We start from the raw sequence: 20,298 nt of genomic DNA on the forward strand, positions 1-20,298 counted from the left end.
ACCGATAAACTCTCCAAAAACTCTCCAAATTAGGTTTGGAGACTTGGCAAGCATATTCCATTTCGAATTGAAATAGTGGAGGAAATATGTGGAACTCATTCATCGGCAAAGAGTTCTGTGCTGTTATCCATTCTTGACTTTCGGTGTGAAGAAGAGGTATGTGATTTTGAGGTCGTCTGATCATAAATCTTCACGGTTGTATCATTGAATAGCTTCCGTTGGTTTCAGATTAAGCTCCCAAATGGCCAAAAGAGCGGTTTCTGAACTTTTTGTGTCCAGTAAGATCAGACGATTGTGCGAAAATACACTTTTTTAATATATCCCCAAGTTTATCAAACCCTTTTGTTTTCTGCCTTTAGGGTTGTCGTTTTACACTACAACTGAAGAGTTAAAGAGGCTATTCTCCCCGTTTGGGTTGGTTAAACAAGGTGAATTTCTATGCGACCATTTGTTTCAACCCAAGACATCATATTTCTGAGAGAACTATTGTTTTGTGATGTTTTTGTTTGCTTCACTGTTGAATTTATTGATTACCCATGCTAATTTTTTTGTATTGGTGATTGATACAGCGAGGCTTATCGAAGACCCAAGAACTCGAAGGCATAAAGGCTTTGGCTTTGTCAAATTTGGGTCAGAAATCGAGGCTCAGAATGCTTTGAAGGCCATGAATGGCAGGGTACCAACTATGACTTAATACTCCTTATTTACATATATATGCTTCACTGGTGCTTATTACAACTGTGACTTATTACACCTTGCATGCATACACATTCGAAGTGAGAAGTTGTTGGTTTTTGTAAGTCGAATCGAGACCGACCACTAAGAGACAGATTTGCTCCGAATTTTGTAGCTCATACCACAATCACACTGCTTCACTATGATTTCCAGTAACGTTTGATAACTTCATGTCTCGATTTCTCTCCTATTCCTTTTAAAGTGTTGAGATTCGATGCCTTTTCAGATAGTGGGTGGGCAGTTGATATTTGTGGAGTTTGTGGAGGGAAACAACACCCCGAAGACACGCCAATCTTAACATAGTACGAATGAATATCGTTGCTGTTACGCAGATTTCAAGTTTGCTCTTCAAGGCAGGAACAGCTTCCCATCGGTGTAAGGAAGACACAAAATATTAGTCGTAAATTTAACAGCTGAAGTTGCTCACTCTCTTGTTGTTTTGGGTTGAATATTAGTCGTAAATTTCACTGTTCTGAACTCTGTAGGAATATTTTTTATCATAAAATTAGATACTAGTAAGATGAATCTAAATTTACACCTTATAATCACAAAATATTTGTTGCTTTGTGATGATTATATTTGCAGTTCATTGTTGGAAAGACACACAACTTGTTAAAATTTTGATTCATTTAGACTTGCTGATTCAGGTAAATTTTTTGTTGATTCAGTAAAAATAGTTTTTTATGTTAGAAAAACTGTACAATAGTTCGTAGAGTTTTTTTTTTATAATTTTTTTTTCAAAAACTAATGTACTGATTTTTTCGAAAACTGGGATTTTTTTATGTATATTTAAGTTATTCAGGGGCGTGCAAAAGTTCATCATAACGAAATTAAATTGATTGAATCGAATTCAATAAGTAATTCAGATTTGTTGGTTTGATGAATAAATTTAAAGTTTTAACATTACGTTTTATTTTTATTGATTGGACTCGATTTATCAAAAATGAACAGACATATTCTAAAAAGAAAAAAAAAGAAGAACAGACATGGTAAAACAATCATATTAAACAATGACAAAAGGGGGCAGAGAAGCAGTTTGATTAAAGCGAAGGGTGTTTTGTCATTGGCGTTTGAAGTCATTGTATTATCCTCAAATAATAACCAAGTTATCTGTCGGATTAATTTAACTTCTTCGAGATTAATGACATTTCTGTCGAGGATTATATCACTGCCACTGCTTCAAAGCACCCTACATACATGCCTCATACCTCTGGGAGGTACCAGGCTAAGCGATTCAGGAAGGCCCAGTGCCCAAATCTATAAAGGTTGACCAACTCCTTCATGATGCATGGGCGTAATAATGGGAAGAAGCTGATGGCTGTCAGAATCATGGAGCATACCATGGAAATCATTCATTTGCTCACAGATCAGAACCCAATCCAAGTTATTGTTGGTGCTGTGATCAACAGGTTTAAAAAACTGTCTTTTGTTGCATTTGAAGTAACTTTTTTTTTTAATCATAATTATCTTGGCACTTGAGCTTCAAGTGTAGTTGTAATGTCCAGGTGTTAATGTGATATTTGATATTACTTTTGGAGGAAAATGTTTTAGCTTCGTCTTGGGAAGACTTGCAATGATTACCTGTTACAGTTGCACGCCCCTTTTTGATATGACCCTTATGTATACCTTCATGAAGAGGATAATAGCACCGGCTGGATGAAAAATTTTGGGCCAAACTGAGTGAATCTTTACTCAAGCTTTTTTGTTGGGCCAAACTCATTTTGTCAGAATTCTCGTTTGGTTTTTTAAATTCTCGTTTGGTTTCAATTAGCGTTTTTCTTATGATGCAGTGGACCTAGAGAAGATGCGAGCAAGATTGGTTCTGCTGGTGTCGTCAGACGTCAAGCAGTTGATATCTAACCCCTCTGCCGTATTAATCAGGCCATCTATCTGCTTACAACTGGTGCTAGGAAGAGTGCTTTTAGGAATATTAAAACCATAGCTGAATGCCTCGCTGATGAACTCATCAATGCTGCGAAAGGGTCATCTAACAGGTGATAGTGGGATGGGCGGATGGCCCCTTACCTGAGTAAAATGATCAAGTACTAGGAAATCGTGCATGTATATGTTTTTCTTAGCCATCAAATTGTGTGCTTTAGCATGGGTAAGATGAAACTACTATATATATTTTACTTGTCACTTGCAAGTTGCAATGCTGCTGATTGCAGTTAGTCCTTTTATGCAGTCATAACCTATATGAAAGCACGCTTCATTCTTCAATAACGTATTTGTTCAATGCATTGCAGGATGGATGTATTGTCTGCCCAACAACGTATAGCACATTTGATTTGCGAACCGGTGAGATCAAAGTGGACATCTAAATATAAATTGCTTCTTCTCTGTTATGTCTACAGAGAAGAAGGAATGTGTGATAAAAATAACAGAGAAGAAGCAATGTGTGATAAAAATTCTTTGTTTCAGTTAAGAACAATTTTTCACTATTTCCTCTCGGAACAAACAACATGGACATATAGAAATTTTAAATTTTTTTTTAATACTCAAAATTTTCTGAAACTCCACGGTTTTGATTTTTATTAATATATGTGGTATTCCTATACACTTACTTGAATCTTGAATTTAACTTCTTTTGCCTTAAAGATTTTGATTACTTTTGTTATACAATGATTTATTAAATAATGCTTTTACGCACATGCAATAATCTACCTTATAAATGTATTATGTAATATCAAGTTTCAGTTTTAATAATATATTTTTGTTTTGTTTTTATGCAATTTTAATTTTTTTTTTATGACATAACGTTGATATGATTACATAAATACTCTCAATAAAAAATGATTAAATCGAAATATGCAATACTACAACTGAAGTTTACCCAAATTTGGTAATAGAGTACCAAAATCGTAAAACCGTAAAATTATATGACTTAAAATTATATTCCTGATATATACACGTGTGTATTACCACGAGTATCTATTATGCGTACATGTCTGTATCAAATGTTCTTGGGCCAAACGAAGTGGAATCATTATTACCATTAACATGGTCTTGACGTACTTACAAAGAAACATCACTACAACAGTGCTATGGTCTGTCTATGTAGGATTGTATTTCAACATATAGTAAAAGACAAACATGGTCTTGACGTGCTTACGAAGAAAACATAAAATATTGGTAAAATTGTGTATTTTTCCTGTACTTTTAGGCCATCTCGGATGATATGTTCTCCGATGTAGCCCTTTCCAAGATGTAGGCCATCTCTCCAAACATGTAAAATAGCCTTGCACCGTGTTTGGCCCACGCAAAAAACTGAAACTGGAGTATCGAGTCCGTATTTTTTTGGATCTAAGATTGTTTACATTGGCTCATGATATCAGTTTTGACTTGGGGAGAAGTAAGATATAGTGGTGTGGGACACTAGTCTAAAGAGTGAAGCAAAGTTCTCAAACATTATATATTCGTACCCTTCAAGTGTAGGCATATGTAGAAAAAATGTAACACCTTCATGTCCTTTCAAGCCAAGCCATATCCCACTTTCAAAACTGAATCCATCCTTATAAATTAATACCTCAATGTGTTATGTTTGATTTATGCAAATCAACTGCATCTAATCAAGTGCCCTTAAAACAATGAACAATTTAACATTTCTTTGCTTTCTTGTTTTGCTTATAGCGCCCATTAAAAGTGAAGACAGAGATTTTCCAAAGAAGTTTGAGATTTTCGATGATATAGAGGAATGGGAGGTGGAAGAAGATGGAGGCGACGATTTTGATGAGCTGTTGGAGTTTCCATCATGGAGAAGTGGCCATGGGAACAAGATTCTTGTTAATGTAGAAGCGTTTGGTGCGGTTGGGGATGGAGTATCGGATGATACTCAGGTGAAAATGTTGTGATTGTTCTTCCTTGATCACATGCATGCCACACATGTTCCTCAAGAGTACATAATGAGAGAATATTTCGTCTAGTTTATTTATTATTTTAAAATAGTTGCTGATGTATAATATCAGGCCTTTGTAAATGCTTGGAAGCAAGCTTGCTCTTCACAAATGCAATCAGTCTTTTTGGTTCCTGAAGGGAGACGCTATCTTGTCAATGCCACAAGATTTAGAGGGCCTTGTGCTCATAAGATAGTAATCCAGGTATACTTTATGCATATCCCATTTAGATATTCATATCATTAATTAGTTCAACACCTTGGAGGAAAGAGGAACAAGATTATATACATTTTGAAGTCTATCAACATGTTATGCACATCTAAATGCATGTGCAGATTGAAGGAACTATTGTAGCACCCAATGAGCCAAAGAACTGGGATCCAAAGAACCCGAGAATGTGGCTTAATTTCTATCATATAAGAAAGGCCATTTTCCAAGGAAATGGAGTTATTGATGGATCGGGCAGCAAATGGTGGGCAGAATCTTGCAAAAAGAACAAGTCCAACGTAAATCTTAAACAAAATAGCGTAGTCGTAGTTTATCATAAGTGAAAAGACACTGTTACTAATTGGTGATGTTTTTACTTGTCTTCTTGTATCATCTTTCTCCCTCAGCCATGCAAAGGAGCACCAACGGTGAGGTTCTACTCAATTTATAATATGTCCACTATCATGCCAAACTTCTCTAATTGTAAGATAAATCCGCGAAAAGGAGAAACTAGGTATGAAAAAATTGCTTAAATGCTGCTGCAGGCTTTAACTATAGATTCAAGCTCCGCTGTAAGAATCAAAGGACTCACCATACAGAATAGCCAACAGATGAACTTTGTAATTTCACATTCTGACTCAATCCGTGTGACTGGCGTGAAAGTTTCATCTCCAGAAGATAGCCCCAATACCGATGGAATCCATATAACTGGATCCACCAATGTTGTTGTGCAGAACTGCAAAATCAGAACAGGTTCTATATTTCTACTAGTAACATATATTCAATTGTTTGACTTCTTAGACTGGCGTACAAGATGTACTCTTGGAGGAAATTTAACACAAACAATCAAACATAATGAAATTGTATGTTGAAATATAGGTGACGATTGCATCTCAATCGTTAATGCTAGCTCCGGTATCAAGATGAAGAATATATATTGTGGACCTGGTCATGGGATTAGGTAATCTATATAGGTATTATATACATATCAAATTGTCATTAGAGTAAGACCATTCTGCTATTGAAATCAGAATTTTAAAGCCAAGAATTCAATATACCAAGATTTATTCAAATTTGTTGAATGAATACTTACATTTTCGTTCCCTCATCACAGTATTGGTAGTCTTGGGAAAGACAACTCCACGGGTATAGTTGAACGGATTGTACTGGATAATGCATTCATTCGAGGTACAACAAATGGCCTTAGGATCAAGACTTGGCAGGTGAACTCTCATGCTCTTTAATATAGCCAAAGCAAAAAAACCAAAGATTCAGCAGAGAAGTTACACGTCCCCTAAATAGAAGTATGATAAATGCGAACGTCTTTATCCCTAAAGCAGTTAAAAATACAAAGTTCATTTGAGGTCGTACATTTCATTACTTCACTAGAGATTGTCTGCATAATCTTGGTATGTTGGTTCAGTTGATTGTGAAAATGAAAAGTCTTGGTTTCGTAGGGAGGTTCTGGTCATGTGCGATCCATACGTTATCAAAATGTGAGGATGGATAATGTCTCCAATCCAATTATCATAGACCAATTCTATTGTGATTCACCAACTACTTGTCAAAATCAGGTAAAGCAATAAAAACACATCCCATTTCACATCAACTCTATAACGTATCAATTTATTTACTCTCAAGTCTTTCACTAAGACAAAAATAATGTTTAAGCTTGTTTTTACTTCATAATTTTAGACATCAGCAGTGGAAATAAGCCAAATTATGTACCGGAATATTACGGGGACTTCAAAAACCCAAAAGGCAATGAAATTTGCATGCAGTGACACAGTCCCCTGCACCCACATAATTCTAAACAACATCAACTTACAGAGTATGGATGGAAATGTGGAAACCTACTGCAACTCCGCTGCAGGCTTTGGTTACGGATATGTTCAGCCTTCAGCAGAATGCCTATCATCTTCTGACAAGGACACAACTCTCGTTCAGGAAAAAGACACTAACAGCTACCACCAAAATAGCAGAGAAAATATCGTCCATACAGAATTATAAGCACACATTATGATATTATTGATCATTTATACGTAGAGTAAGATACATTGCTTGGAAGCCACTTGGACTTCCGGATTCCTACTAAAGCTTTAGCGATATGCTGAATAGATATTTAAAAATATTACGTTATATAGTTTCCATCTCGAGAATGATATGCGAGTTTCCACAGTTATACATATTCTGAAGTAGATCGAAAGTTTCATGTAACATTATAAATTATAATAGAATGAGATTGATCATGTGCCATAAGATTATATTCAATTAAAAGAAACAGACTCTCCGCTAGTATTAGTGCAGTCCACTCGTGCCACAAAAATGAAATGGTATTAAGTCTGTGTCTTTCTTTTCAATTCAAAACTACTACTAATCACACCCTCTCAGACAATGAATAACAAGAATAGAAACTCTGTTCTTTTCCAGAACCAGCAAGAAAAAAATTTAAGTTGCAGCCGTTGGCAGATAAACGATTGCACAACTCCTAGCCACCAAGGAGCAACATTACACTCATTTGGATATTAGTCTCAGAAAGAGGTCAACAATGCTACATACATGTTTACATATGAAGTAAAGGCACGAGATAAGAATCCTAAGTAGGCTGTCAATCCCTTTTCAGTTCAGTGCAAGCCAGCGAGGCTGTAAATTTTGACCCAAAAAAAAAAGCATGTGCTTTCTTTCTTCTGGATGTTCTCTGAAACATCCACCTCAATTTATGAACCTCCATGCCGAGAAAGGAGAACAGCTCGATACAGGGCAGCAACATGCAGGAAGCATAGGAGTATGATAATCAAATCATCCAGAAAGCCAATTATACCTAGCAGTCCTATGAGGAAAGATGGAAAAAAGTTAAGATCAAAAAGTAGATAACAACACGCAATTAAGAATAATGTAACATTGATAGAGTAGCACCTTCAGGAATAATGTCCACTGGGCTGAGGACATATATAGCACTAGAAACCATCTGCGTAGCAGAAATTTAGAAATATCAATCTAAAACCAGTAGTGTAGTGTTAGGTTTGATAAGTGATGCCGATTAATCTACATGAGGTAATTAAAAACCAGAGAAAGCTGGAAATTTTTTATTCAGATGGCATTACTGAAGCTACCACTGCGTGAAATAGAATGTGGTGGGAAAAACTGAAAGGAGGATTGACGAATACAATTTTGTTCAGAATTCCAAAAAATTGGGTAGATTATGAAAGTGCACAAATAAAATAACATAACCATATAACCATAACGCTCTCTTGACCTGACTCTGTAAGTAACGGCATATAAGAAGGCATACAATATTTCATGGGATATATTTCACATCATCCATTTATTTGCCAAATGATTAACTAACAATTCAGTCATGGACAAGGATTGTGAGAGGAACTATCTTCTTCCGTAAACAGAGAGCCATCTGGTATAGATTGAAGTTATAATTCTCAATGAAAACAAGAGCTGATTTCTGGAATTCACAATCATTTTCTTCGAGAAAACGTTTGTTCATGATCCCATTTTACCCGTATTATAGTTTAAAATACTTCATATTAATGCTGATACAACATTTCAGCATCGTAGCAAATCATAATTTTAGCTTTGAAAATACTTTCCAGAATTAATGGCTTGACAATCAAGGAGCATTGAAAGTCATGCGGCATTGGCAACATGACAATAGCATCTATTCGGAAGCTTAACACGAGTTACTGCAACATATAGCACATTATAACAGAAGATCATGATCTTTTGTAGCATCAGAGGCAGAGGGAAGGATAACTTAACTGCCAAGTAAACACGTGCTCTGATAACAAATGGAAGTGTTCTTTGTGGATCTCTAATATCTCGTAAAAGTCTCCTGAGAAGAAAGGGTAGGTCTTGCATTCTCTGAAAAAAAGAACGGTTTCGTGATCCATCAGTTAAAAAAATCCTTAACAGTTTCAAAAAAAGATCGATTTCGTGTCATCTGTCAATTAAAAAAAACCGTTGTCAGTTTCAAGAATAGCAACCATAAGGGGTTATTAAAAGAAGAACCAAATGTAAATCGGGGAACGTGTTGCATATATTCCATGTACTCTTCAAATTTTGTCCTAAAAAAATACTCCATGTATATAATAACACAATTATCCCATCTTTCCTGTGTACAAGAATCAAGCAGATACAAACTCATGTGAAAGCCTCTGCACGTGTGGGTGAAATTATTTAAAAAGATACCAGAGTATCTTATCAACAGGAAAAAATAAAGGATTGTCAGAACAGGCGCACTCATGCATAATAGATAACGACAAAGTAACAAGTAAACTCTAACACGAACAGAAAGATACAGATATTATCATTAAAAAGCTCAACCATCAAATATTGTCAGGAATATAGGAGAAAATTACAACCTGCATCAGACCATTTGACCTTTCACCATATAGACGGTTATATCTTTCAATTCTCTGCAAGATCTCTGCAGTACTGACCACGAGACATTGCCTTGATGATGCTTCCCTGGGAACCAACAAGGTGATTTCACGGCGGCACAGGGGACACTTACAGGGGTGAAGAGCAGCTCCATGATCCCAAACTTGTAATATACAACTACCTAATATAGAAAACAACCGATTATATGTTACTAGTTTATCACTCGCATAAACTGTAACAGAAGGTAAAGAAAAAACATAGACCCCTGGCCTCAGATTTCAGCTGAATGGACTGGACGCAGTGACAATTTCATACTCATGTCTCACATTAGTAATTTGAGAGTTCACTGGGCAATAAAGGATGGGGGCCCTGAACCAAAGTTCCAAATCCCATCACCCAAACAAAATATTTCGATTACATACATTTAATTCTTATGCCAATAAAGCAAGAGGAAATTCAATTCCTATTTATGCACATCACAGATGGAATGGTGCAAGGTCCTTAGTGATGCTTGTAAATCATAAAGTCGATCGTACTGAGCAATAATCATAATTTCCAAACAATAATTCACTTCAGAATACTTCTTTCTTCCTATGCCAAAGGTTTCAAACCATTTATATTATGCAAGATTTACAACACAGTCGCATTCAAACCTAACCATAAGCAACCAACGAATGTCTCAACGTTCTTGGCCAACAGCTTCTTTTAACGAGACTTTATAAAATAACAAGTTTGATGTTGAATTCATAATATATTTGTTTGCCAATATGGCAAATCATTTCGCCGTTTCCCTTACTTGCATTATGCTGCAACCTTGAAATCTATAATAACGTCAAGAAATTGGTAAATTCTACAACAGCAGACTCGCATATAGATATAATGCTAAATTTCCGAAATTAAAAGGGCCCATCAACCAGATAAACCAAAATCTTGGCATTCATGAGATGTGGAGATGTTGTAATGTGGGTGAGCATGCAAAATAAGAACGCACCGCAGAACCAATGGGAGCAGTTGGCTTGGCAAGGGATATTGAAATTCGAGTGACATATCGAACATAAATCATTTTCCGGTGGCCCATCCATTTCTTTCCGGTGTAAGCAATACCGGAGACACTAACCACGATGCATCGTGGGGAAAACTTAGCTGGCAAAATTTTCCGGAGTGGGACTCACACGATTTCGTGGGGACTATATCGTGTGAATTCCGAATTCAGGGGCCCATTCGAGAATTTGATTTGTCCCCCAATGTGCCAGAGGATTCTAATTTGAATTTTTTTTAATTATTTTTATATGCCCTAAATGTGCTAGAGTATTCTAATTTCATAAATTGTTTGCTATTATTTTAACTAAGTATTTTATGTGTTATTTATATAATTAATTATTAAAATTAATAAATATAAATATTTAAAAAAATCATTTAAACTATTAATATTATGTGATAAATATATTTAAAATTTAAATATTATTGTAAAAAAGTATATCATTTCTGCTGTCAAATTAACTTATTTATTATTAAATTCAATATATTGGTTGATTGTTATTAATAAAAAAATTAAATAATTTAAAAATATATTATTCAAAAGATAAAATTTCTTCTCATTATTAGCCGAATAAATTTGAATTAAAAATTCAGACATTGTTTTTTTTTAACATTTAGTTTAAGTTTTAAAATGAAAAATTGTTATATTATTCATATTTTTCGATGTATTAGCTCATCTTTTGTAACTTCATCTCACGATTTAAATGTTTTATGATAAAAATACCCGACCACTTGAGGGTTTAGGGATCAAGTATGACTGTCTTCGACTTGCTGAATAGATAAAAAAAAAAATATGAAAAAAATTTCAAATTTAATAAGGATAATTTCGAAAAAAATACATCTGTCTATGATTTATTTAATATTCATGACCCATCAAATTTTTTTTTTGTTTTAATACCTGACAAAAGTCCAACTTATTTTTTACTCCATGTTTCATGCATTTTTACCTTTTACCCTTTTTAATTAATAAAAAATTGTATAAATTCCTATTTTTGTTAGTCATCTCTATAAGATCCCTATATAAATCTCTGTATAAAAATTGTATAAATCCCTATAAATCTTTTTTAAAGTAATATTTTTTCATGGATTATCCAAATAAGATGTCTGTCTCTCAAAATACGATATGTGAGACCGTCTCAGACAAGTTTTTGTTTTTTATATTTTTTAAAAATATAAAAAAGCTCGGTCCCTTTTCAAAATATAATTTGTTGCGAGGATGAAAGTTGAATTTGATATTTCCAGTTTTGTAACCGTTAAAAATTGCATTTAAGTTGAGAATCCAGTGGGATTACGTTTACACCACAAGCCAAGAAATTCAGAAGGATTAACGTATAATCCAATATGATTCCTATAATCTCCAGACCAGGAGGAGCATTTAATTCTCCTGTAATCTCACCCATATATATCAACAATCCCCTCTCCTCTATTTACCCCAAAATCCGAGTGAATTTCACTCGGCAGAGACGCAGGATTCAAGCATCCTCTTTGGTGCTCCCGCTCCTCCCCTTCCCAATCCAACAGGTTTTAATGCGAAGGCTGAGTTTGTGATGATTCTGACGCGAGAATTCTTGGTTATTTAGTGTAAAAGAAACATGGCTACGTTTCGTTGGTGTGAAAATCCATTTAGTTTTGTGGGTTGTAGTATGTTGCTCATTCAAACTTCATCATAGACTATTAATGTATTGAATTTATTCGCTTTTGTTTACATGTTTATTGATTCAGCATGATAATGGATTACACCAAATCCTATGTTAGGCAACGCACGCATCCGTGGTTTTCCTAAACCATCACTTATCTGGGACCAAATGAATGGCGTTTTTTCGATTCGTTACTATGTTTTTTTTAAAATATATATATGTCTGTTTTCCATTGTACAGGTGCTTGTTCCTTCTGAAGCTAAAACCATACATCTTTATGAAGCAAGGTATCTAGCGCTGCTAGAGGAGGTAGAAAAAATTTCCTCACTTACCTTATTGGAATTGCACATACTTTTGTTGTCTCTCGGCAACGGACCTAGAACTTAGACAAATGAAAACTCTCTTGAGGAGTTGAACTCAAGCTCCAATGCTTGTTATCTCCCCACCTAATGAGTTCAATACGCTGACTGTTATCAGTGGTGGAACAAGAATAATTAGTTCACCTTGCATTATTTGATTTCGACACAAGCTTATAGTTCTTGATTTTTATTTTACGTAATTAAAACGACATTGCTGAGAGTTTAAAAGATATTTTACGAACCAATCAATTGACAAAATTTTAAAAGGTAAAATCTCTCTTGGAAATCGAAGCATGATACCAATTTGTTTTGTGTCAAAGATTTTCAGCTACAATTCTACAGAGTACTGCTAAGTCTAATAGCCCTTTTTATCGTTCAATACATGTGTTTTTATTTAAAAAGAGAATATATAACCTGAAATTTTCATCGATTTTTAGAAAATCTTTACCCCTTGCCAGCAACATTTTTAGTGATGCATTTATATTCTCTCTTGTTTGTGTAGAATTGACCTATTTTCCGATTTTCATGATATTTTTATCATGTTATATACATTGCTGCAGTCTTTGCTTAAGAACGATGTATTTGTGCACTTCGTGTTGGATCCAATTGTTTTTGGGGGCACATCAATAGAAGGATCGTTTGCTGCTAGATATGGTTGTCTGGTCTTCATAGAGAAAGTAAGCTTCTCTGCCTGCCAGTTTGTTTCTTATTATTAAGTTATCACTTAGCTGATATTCTCTTATTTGCATCATAGGTTGAACAACTCCAAATTGGAGCCTTAGTCTCGATAAGGGGTGTAGGCCGTGTAAAAATAGTTGGTTTTAAACAAGTAAGCCATCATTTCGCATTCTTAAACATGTGTCATGATGATTCGAGTTCTTAAGTAGCTTCTAAAATATTTTCTTCTGTAAACACTGATTTGGGTCTTTGCCATCAATTGATGATCATGTTGTGTTTTTCCATGCTCAAGTATAACTATTGCGATCAAGTAAAAATTATGGTCTGAGTTTGCAAGAAGACAAGGTCTTGCAGTTCTTTCAACCCTTGAAAGTTTGAAACTAAAATCTTGAAGGTAAAGTGGATATTGCTTTGCTTTGTTAAGCTATAAAGTTTTGGCAGTTGGGTTTCCTGTATGACATAAGTCACCCTTATTGTGTTATTCCTTCTGAGTAGTGTTTGCTTATGGGTAAGATTCCTAGAAATAGGTACTAAGGATTATTATCCTAACTTTTTGCAGAGAGTGTGAGGTGACGTGTTGTGGGTGGTTTCTAGTGAGATTAATGAGTTTCTCGATAGAACTGAAAATTGTTAACATAATATGTTGAGAATAAGAATTGTTTATGCACAAAAAAATTATAATTACAAATAAACATACAATCAATCAGACAGAGCATCATCCTTTGCATCCCTATTTTCAATGACAAAGTCATCCTCTTGATTATGTGTGATGCAAAGATAGCAAATATCATTGGCGTGTAAAGAGTGAAGTTTAGAAAATTGTGTGTTGATATACTTGATTGCAAAACTTTTACCGGAAAAATCAGTTCTTAATATCAAGTGTCAATTCAAAAAAATTTACATCGTTATCTAGTTGATCATATCTTGGTGCTTTGGTGTTGATAATAAAAAAAATTATTATAGCCAATCATCAAAAGTTTGGTGTAAACATGATATATTGATTTTATATGCAATGGATTAAACTCTAGGACAAGTTTATGTACAAGCTCAACTTCACTTTATGTGTTGGGGACTACACTTAATTGTCTCAAAATTAATTTTAATTTGCATCTATTTAAGTGAAGACATCATATAATTACAATTCCATGACATAAATATGTGTTTATTGTTTAACCATGTTGTCATGCATCCAATAATAATTACCGTAATAACTTAGATTAAACCACATATAATCAATTAACTTTAATATCATTCGTGCATTTATACTCCTATGTTAGATAAGCTTGAATATCCTTTAAAATTGTTTTGTAATTTAAGTAATATTACCATGGTTCACTTAGATTAAACCACGTATAATCAATTAACTTTAATTATCATCCGTGCATTTATACTCCTATGTCAGATAAGCTTGAATATCCTTCAAAATTATTTTGTAATTTAAGGAATATTACCATGGTTCGATCAAAGATAAGGTATGAGTTAATTGCTGATGAACGAGCCTGACGTGAGACGTTTAGGAAAAGGAAGCCGGGTTTATTTAAAAAACTAAATGAGTTGAAAACACTCTGCAATATTGAAGCTTGCGCAATTGTCTACCATGGAGATGAGACTCAACCTGAAACTTGGCCTTCCCTTGATGAAGCATCCCGTGTAGTTCAGAAGTTCAAAAATTTACCTTCTTCTTTACAAGCAACCAACATGGTAAATCAATAAGGGTTTCTTATGCAAAACTTGGTTAGGTTGGAGAAAAATTTGGCCAACGAGAATAAGAAAATCGAGTCCTTGGAAAATGAACTACTCTTAGCCAGGTGCTTGAACAACTGAGTTGGATGTGGCGAATTCAGATGATTTGCGTGAGATGCTTTGACTATTGGAGAGGAAGATTCAAATGGTTACTCATGAGATTTCTAATATTGAGACGTCTGATTCTACAATGGTTGCGGGTGGTGTAAAAACATCTAGGTCCGAGGGTCGTGATAAAAAATTAAAGCAAACCTATCTGAAGATTCATTTTTAAAATCATATATTTGTTGTATGATATTTTTGCTTTAATACTTTTTTTTATTTTCTTCAAGAGGGTTTTTTATCAGGAACTAAGTTGCCTATTTTATATTTACCATTTTGAGTCTTATTAGGAATTTTCGATGCGGTAGCCAAGATTTTTTTGAATGCATACTATTGTTAGTAATAAGCTCCTTTTTTTTTTGCATTCATCTACTTGATTTTATTGCAATTATCATTCTTGGAAACGGAAATGATTGTGTATTTCCCTTGGATCTAAGAAGAGCTATATATCTTTAGCAGTTAAAATCATCAATCACAGGTCACTCTAGGATAATTATTCTTGTTTTAGGTCAATGATTTATTTCAATTGTTTCGTGTGGTGGCTGACCAACCATCTCTTGATTAAATTAAAAATTGCAAAAAGATGGACTCATTTTAGACCTAGACATTCTCCTAGAATTTGTGGTTTTGTTATCGTTTTGTTATCATTTTGTTAATATACATTTTTTCCATCACATTTTAACAAAATTTCATTGTTATGAACTACTTTAATTATTCCATATCTTTCTTGTATTATTATTTATAAATTTTATGTTTTTTTGTAACTATACTAGAAAGAAATACGTGCATTGTTTTGCTGAAAATTAACTACCTAATTGAATTAATTTTGTCAAATTTTTTATTGTTATATTCAACGTTATTATGAAGTTATAGTTGTACATGTGCATAAACACAATAATTTTTTTATATGAGACATATAATACATATTTTAAAGCATATGTTGCAAGCTTCACCTCATTGGTTGGATCAATTGCCCTCGATTTCTTTTCTTGCCATGCTCGAAACAGTTCATGCATCTGCTATGGAGGGTTACATTATTTTCTAAATGTTGATAACTTTATTGGTTTAGTGATGTTTCTGAGAGTGACAGGAAGCATTTCTAAATGTTGACAACATTATTTCTGAAGCATTTCTTTTTGTGCAGTTTCCTGAGTTATTTATTGCTTACTTTTAAATGATGTGCAGTTACAACCTTACATGACTGGTGAAGTGATACCACTTATTGACAATTTTTCATCCGAAACGACCGAAATAAGCTCCAAAGTTTTGCAATTGAAGGATGCTCTTTTCACTTTGAATAGCTTAGAGATAAAGTTGAAGGTCGTCTCTTTCCCTCCTACCCCCTAATATTTATGTCAGTTCTCCCATGTGCGTCCATGGTCGCTGAGAGGATCAGCCCAAGGACAGACAAGGGAATTTTTCCTGCGGTGCATTCATTCAGCATGCATTAAGCAGAGTGCATTTTTAAAAATAAACACGCGCCCTTTATATGGAATGGTGGCAAATAGCTGACTAGAAATCAGAAGGAAGTGAACTTTGGTCTAACCCATTTTTTTACACACCTCAAAATAATAACTTCTGATAAATACTCGTTTAATTAATTTGGAAATAAATATTTTGTTTTTAGAAGTGGCTATCTAATTGAAAAGTTACAAAGTGGAGGACAACATCTTAGACATGAACAATTAATTGACAGAAATAATTAACCCCTAACAGGTTGTGGATCTATTGGTAGCAGGCTCCTCAGGAAGCTCTGTTGCAGACTCAAAGTACGAATTCTCTTCTCTGGGCCGAAAAGAACCTAAACTTGAGTTCCATAAAAAATTTCATTCCACTCATAACTGAGCGTCTTTCCTTCGTGGGATTTCAACCCGTTTCAGGTATGTTTATGTGACCTAATTTAAATTCCAACAATGTAGCTTTGCTCGTAGGTATTTTACAATATTCCTTAATAAATAACTAACATTTCCAAAATACATTAGATCTATTTGATCTAAAACCTTCTTTTAAGGAGATACAAATGAATTACTAAAATGTTTTGGGGAATGATTTTTCCTTTTGGTGAGGTACTGGCATTTAAATGTTTTCCCTTTTTGTATTTGAGGTGACTTCTCATCAAATGTTTGTTTGCCTCCTTGGTCAAAAGAACACCTCATTTGATAATTATAAAAATAGTTGGATAGAGATGTATGTATACTACTTCAACCACTAACAGTTGCCTTTCAGCCACCATAGTGCACTCCCATTTTTGTCACCTGTTGAGGGAAGATTTGAAAAATAAAAGAAATGCATTCGTCCATTCCATTTTCCTCTCTATCTGAAGAAAGGAAATTAATATCTTTTAAAAATAAAAATTATTCAATATGTTGAAGCACTGACACCGTTAAAACACCACAATAGTTTTCGCACTAGCTTGTGTTGCATCATTTGTCATCTTTAATTCACCTTACTATTTAAGATGAATGCATTTACCTAAGGAAATGAGTGGTGAAAAGTAGCCCCCATTTGAAAACAATCCGCACAGAGCTTTGCCAGAATTTTACAACCTACCTACCATGGCTAAAGTTGTTTGATATTTGAATTTTTAAGAGTAAAAGGGAGAAAAGGATTGTGTTGGAACCAGAAGTTGTGCAATAACCACGTGAAGTTTGTGCTCTGGAAGAGTTCTAATGAAGTATCTTATTTGATGGAGTAACTGCATTCACAAAAATAGTCATTTAAGTTTCAGACTTTGTTCAAGCTTGAAGCAGATGATTCTTTTTGTCACGCCCCGAGCCCAGGCCCGCGCCTGCGTGACTGCACAATGGGCCCCTATAGCAACTACTTCGTATTCGTCCTCGCTTTACGAAAATGATTAACCCAAGTTGCTATAGAAGTCCATTGTAAGCCATTATAAACTCATTTTAAATCTTGATTTTTTTCGATGTGGGATAAGGGTATCACAATCACCCCTCCTTCAGAACGCGACGTCCTCGTCGCGGCCTGACCCCTCGATCCACCAGCACCGAGAATCTAGAGATGGCTCCTACAGGTTCAAGAGGTGGCTCCCGTCATGTAGCACTTTGCCCCGCAGGTTCAAGAGGTGGCTCTCATGCACGTAGCACTTTGCCCCGCATAGCACTTATTTCCCGGTGTTCCATGCCGGTGACCGGCTCTGATACCATTCTGTCACGCCCCGAGCCCAGGCCCGCGCCTGCGTGACTGCACAATGGGCCCCTATAGCAACTACTTCGTATTCGTCCTCGCTTTACGAAAATGATTAACCCAAGTTGCTATAGAAGTCCATTGTAAGCCATTATAAACTCATTTTAAATCTTGATTTTTTTCGATGTGGGACAAGGGTATCACACTTTTGCTTGAAGGGCGTGCTGAAAAATCAAATCAAATCAATATTGAATTCCAGTAAACCAAATCTTACTTTTAGGGATTGAGATCGGGTCCGTAATTGTAGCCTAGATGTATTTGGTGATATGCTTTTGGGATTATTTTCTTCTTTGTGGTATTTTCTCCTAATTTATTGGAAGAAATAAGCATGCAAATAATGTAGTGCTTAACTAAATATCAATGAAAGAGACTATGTCTTTTACATATTTTATGGTTACCATATTTATAGCTGTTGATGTGTAATTGATCCTCTAGGAAAGCATAATGCATCCTTGGAATTGCAGCTCATGACTTGATCATCCATGTCAATTCCTTGGTCTACTTTTAGGATTGGATACCCATCTTGTCATTTTTACTTTCCTTTTTCCATTCTTCTGGTGCAGAAATGGTTTATCTACAGATTCTACATTCACATGTTTTGTTTACCCTTGCCAGTATACTCTTTCTGATTGCCATTTTTCTAGGTCATAATCAGTATATTGACACTCACCGCTCTGGTCAAGAGATGAGAACTAAATTTATCTTTAAAGTCTTGAGAATAGCAATCTAGTAGATATAGAGACCGAACAGAGAAATTTATTCTACTAGTTTGAAATAAATATGAATTGGTTGGATGAAATCATGAAAGTATGGGTAATAAACTGAATGACTTTTCTTTGTGATGGCAGGAAATACTCATTCTGAAGTGCGAGCATTGCAGAATGCAAAGTTAAAAGCAATGGATACCAAAGATACCCTAGAAAGACTGGATATATCAATGGAATTAGTTAAAAATAATATCTCAATGGTTGCTGCTAAGCTTGCGATTCAATCTTTAGGGGTTCCATAAGGGATGTAAATTCGAAACATCCATCTCATGCACATTGTCACATGCCATGTGTATTCCTTTTACACCATGTTGTTGCCCGGGGAGAGGGAGGTTGGGAGCTAAAATTATGAATGGAGGAAATTCCAAATTTTAGTCCTAGATACTTGTTTCAAAAAATCAAACTTCGAACACTGTGATCTGAAATGCTCTTTGCTACCATCATGATTCTCTTATTTATTAACCTGGAGATGTACGTTTTTATATGACAGTATATTTTTACAGATTTATAGAAGATCAACATTCTATATGCCTTAATTTGAATTCATTTCTTGGGCTCGAAATCACCCATTCACAGTGTTGCTGTAAAATTTTCACTTGTGCTCTTTCGAGGAGTTTACAAGTTAGAGGTCCATGAATCTGGATGTTTTTTCTAGTATTATTTGTATTTTATTTCACAAAAAAATATATTGGACATGTAGCTGACAGGAGGAAATTTTTGTAGAGGTGAAGAATACATGTTTTTTTTACCTGGTTTTTATGCATATTTTAAGAGAGCAAAAAAAAAAAAAAAAAAAAAAAAATTGGGTGCAAAATAAATTGTTGCTTTTTAATGGGTAGCCCTAAGTGCACTGGTTTAGGTTCCCATAATTTTTTTTCCTTCGTGTTTTTATGGGTTCCTTTGTCCTCACCATTTCAGTCGTATACTGTAATTGTGGTATATTTTTCTATTTGTTGGCTGGGAGATAGTGACAATTGAGGCAAGTAGAGCGGTGGAGAAATTGCTGATTGCTTTCATGTCGAGGCACCAAACCTACATGGGAATTTAACTTGTGAAACATGCTTTTTTCTTGTGATAATGTAGAACTGGATTTCGAGAAAGACACAGAAGCTTCACTGGGTAAATACAGAACACCAAACTCCTGCTTTACATTCTGGCTGATATCAGTTGACTTGTATAGAGAACAAGAAATATTTGCATGACCGGATTGAAGGGGAGATAAGTGAAAAGGAAAGGAAAAGCTCACTGAAGAAGAAGGATGCACCAAGTGATTTGTCATTAGTCATTTCTTCCAAGTTGAGTACAAAGGTCAGTATGTCCTTATTTCTTTAATTTTATAAAAATTGTTTGGTTTGCATGTGATTCAGCTATGGATGTGAGAGAGGTGCAATTAGGATGTTGCATACCATAATTGAGACGTACATTCTTTTGCATTGCAATTATTTGATTAGTTCGATTTTCATTAAAACTGATTCAGTAGGTTCAAAAATATATTTTATTCTCAATAGAACTGGTCGGTGCTCTTCTTCTTCTTCTTTTTTTT

The 20,298-nt window shown here is 34.7% G+C and overlaps 4 protein-coding genes across 11 annotated transcripts; 3 read left to right on the forward strand and 1 right to left on the reverse strand.

Moving 5' to 3' along the window:
* The first annotated feature begins 17 nt into the window (after positions 1-17).
* Positions 18-1,367, forward strand: LOC140839748 (small RNA-binding protein 11, chloroplastic-like). The gene is made up of 5 exons (XM_073206684.1): positions 18-156; positions 229-278; positions 360-428; positions 570-676; positions 962-1,367. Exons 2-5 carry the CDS (start codon positions 242-244, stop codon positions 1,031-1,033), a joined length of 285 nt encoding a protein of 94 aa, XP_073062785.1. The 5' UTR covers positions 18-156; positions 229-241; the 3' UTR covers positions 1,034-1,367.
* Positions 1,368-1,508: 141 nt separating this feature from the next.
* Positions 1,509-7,094, forward strand: LOC140839722 (probable polygalacturonase At1g80170). Its single transcript, XM_073206647.1, has 12 exons — positions 1,509-2,144; positions 2,526-2,839; positions 2,982-3,033; positions 4,366-4,571; positions 4,701-4,832; positions 4,964-5,134; positions 5,243-5,263; positions 5,381-5,588; positions 5,715-5,796; positions 5,950-6,058; positions 6,293-6,409; positions 6,531-7,094. Exons 2-12 carry the CDS (start codon positions 2,795-2,797, stop codon positions 6,843-6,845), a joined length of 1,458 nt encoding a protein of 485 aa, XP_073062748.1. The 5' UTR covers positions 1,509-2,144; positions 2,526-2,794; the 3' UTR covers positions 6,846-7,094.
* LOC140839731 (uncharacterized) lies at positions 5,944-10,462 on the reverse strand. Of its 5 annotated transcripts, none has more exons than XR_012119782.1 (7): positions 10,219-10,459; positions 9,209-9,408; positions 8,607-8,708; positions 7,752-7,803; positions 7,395-7,665; positions 6,664-6,753; positions 5,944-6,073 (listed from the first exon to the last, which is right to left on the reverse strand). XR_012119782.1 is itself a non-coding variant. In XM_073206665.1 (5 exons), exons 1-5 carry the CDS (start codon positions 10,307-10,309, stop codon positions 7,553-7,555), a joined length of 558 nt encoding a protein of 185 aa, XP_073062766.1. In that variant the 5' UTR covers positions 10,310-10,459; the 3' UTR covers positions 7,313-7,552. The 5 variants fall into 5 exon arrangements, 1 of the variants encoding a protein (XP_073062766.1); XR_012119781.1 differs by having other exon boundaries at positions 6,664-6,756; XR_012119784.1 differs by lacking the exon at positions 7,395-7,665 and having other exon boundaries at positions 6,664-6,746; positions 7,736-7,803; positions 10,219-10,462.
* A 1,054-nt stretch (positions 10,463-11,516) lies between these two features.
* LOC140839757 (uncharacterized) lies at positions 11,517-20,233 on the forward strand. 4 transcript variants are annotated; one of them, XR_012119788.1, is made up of 8 exons: positions 11,521-11,786; positions 12,143-12,211; positions 12,822-12,938; positions 13,016-13,090; positions 15,970-16,104; positions 16,523-16,664; positions 18,837-19,244; positions 19,530-20,233. XR_012119788.1 is itself a non-coding variant. In XM_073206713.1 (7 exons), exons 1-6 carry the CDS (start codon positions 11,607-11,609, stop codon positions 16,627-16,629), a joined length of 705 nt encoding a protein of 234 aa, XP_073062814.1. In that variant the 5' UTR covers positions 11,517-11,606; the 3' UTR covers positions 16,630-16,664; positions 18,837-19,301. The 4 variants fall into 4 exon arrangements, 3 of the variants coding, with proteins under 3 accessions (XP_073062814.1, XP_073062807.1, XP_073062796.1); XM_073206713.1 differs by lacking the exon at positions 19,530-20,233 and having other exon boundaries at positions 11,517-11,786; positions 16,501-16,664; positions 18,837-19,301; XM_073206695.1 differs by lacking the exon at positions 19,530-20,233 and having other exon boundaries at positions 18,837-19,301.
* The last annotated feature ends 65 nt before the right edge of the window (positions 20,234-20,298 follow it).

This window comes from Primulina eburnea, chromosome 1 (genome assembly GCF_022965805.1).
Source record: "Primulina eburnea isolate SZY01 chromosome 1, ASM2296580v1, whole genome shotgun sequence".
Taxonomy (NCBI): domain Eukaryota; kingdom Viridiplantae; phylum Streptophyta; class Magnoliopsida; order Lamiales; family Gesneriaceae; genus Primulina; species Primulina eburnea.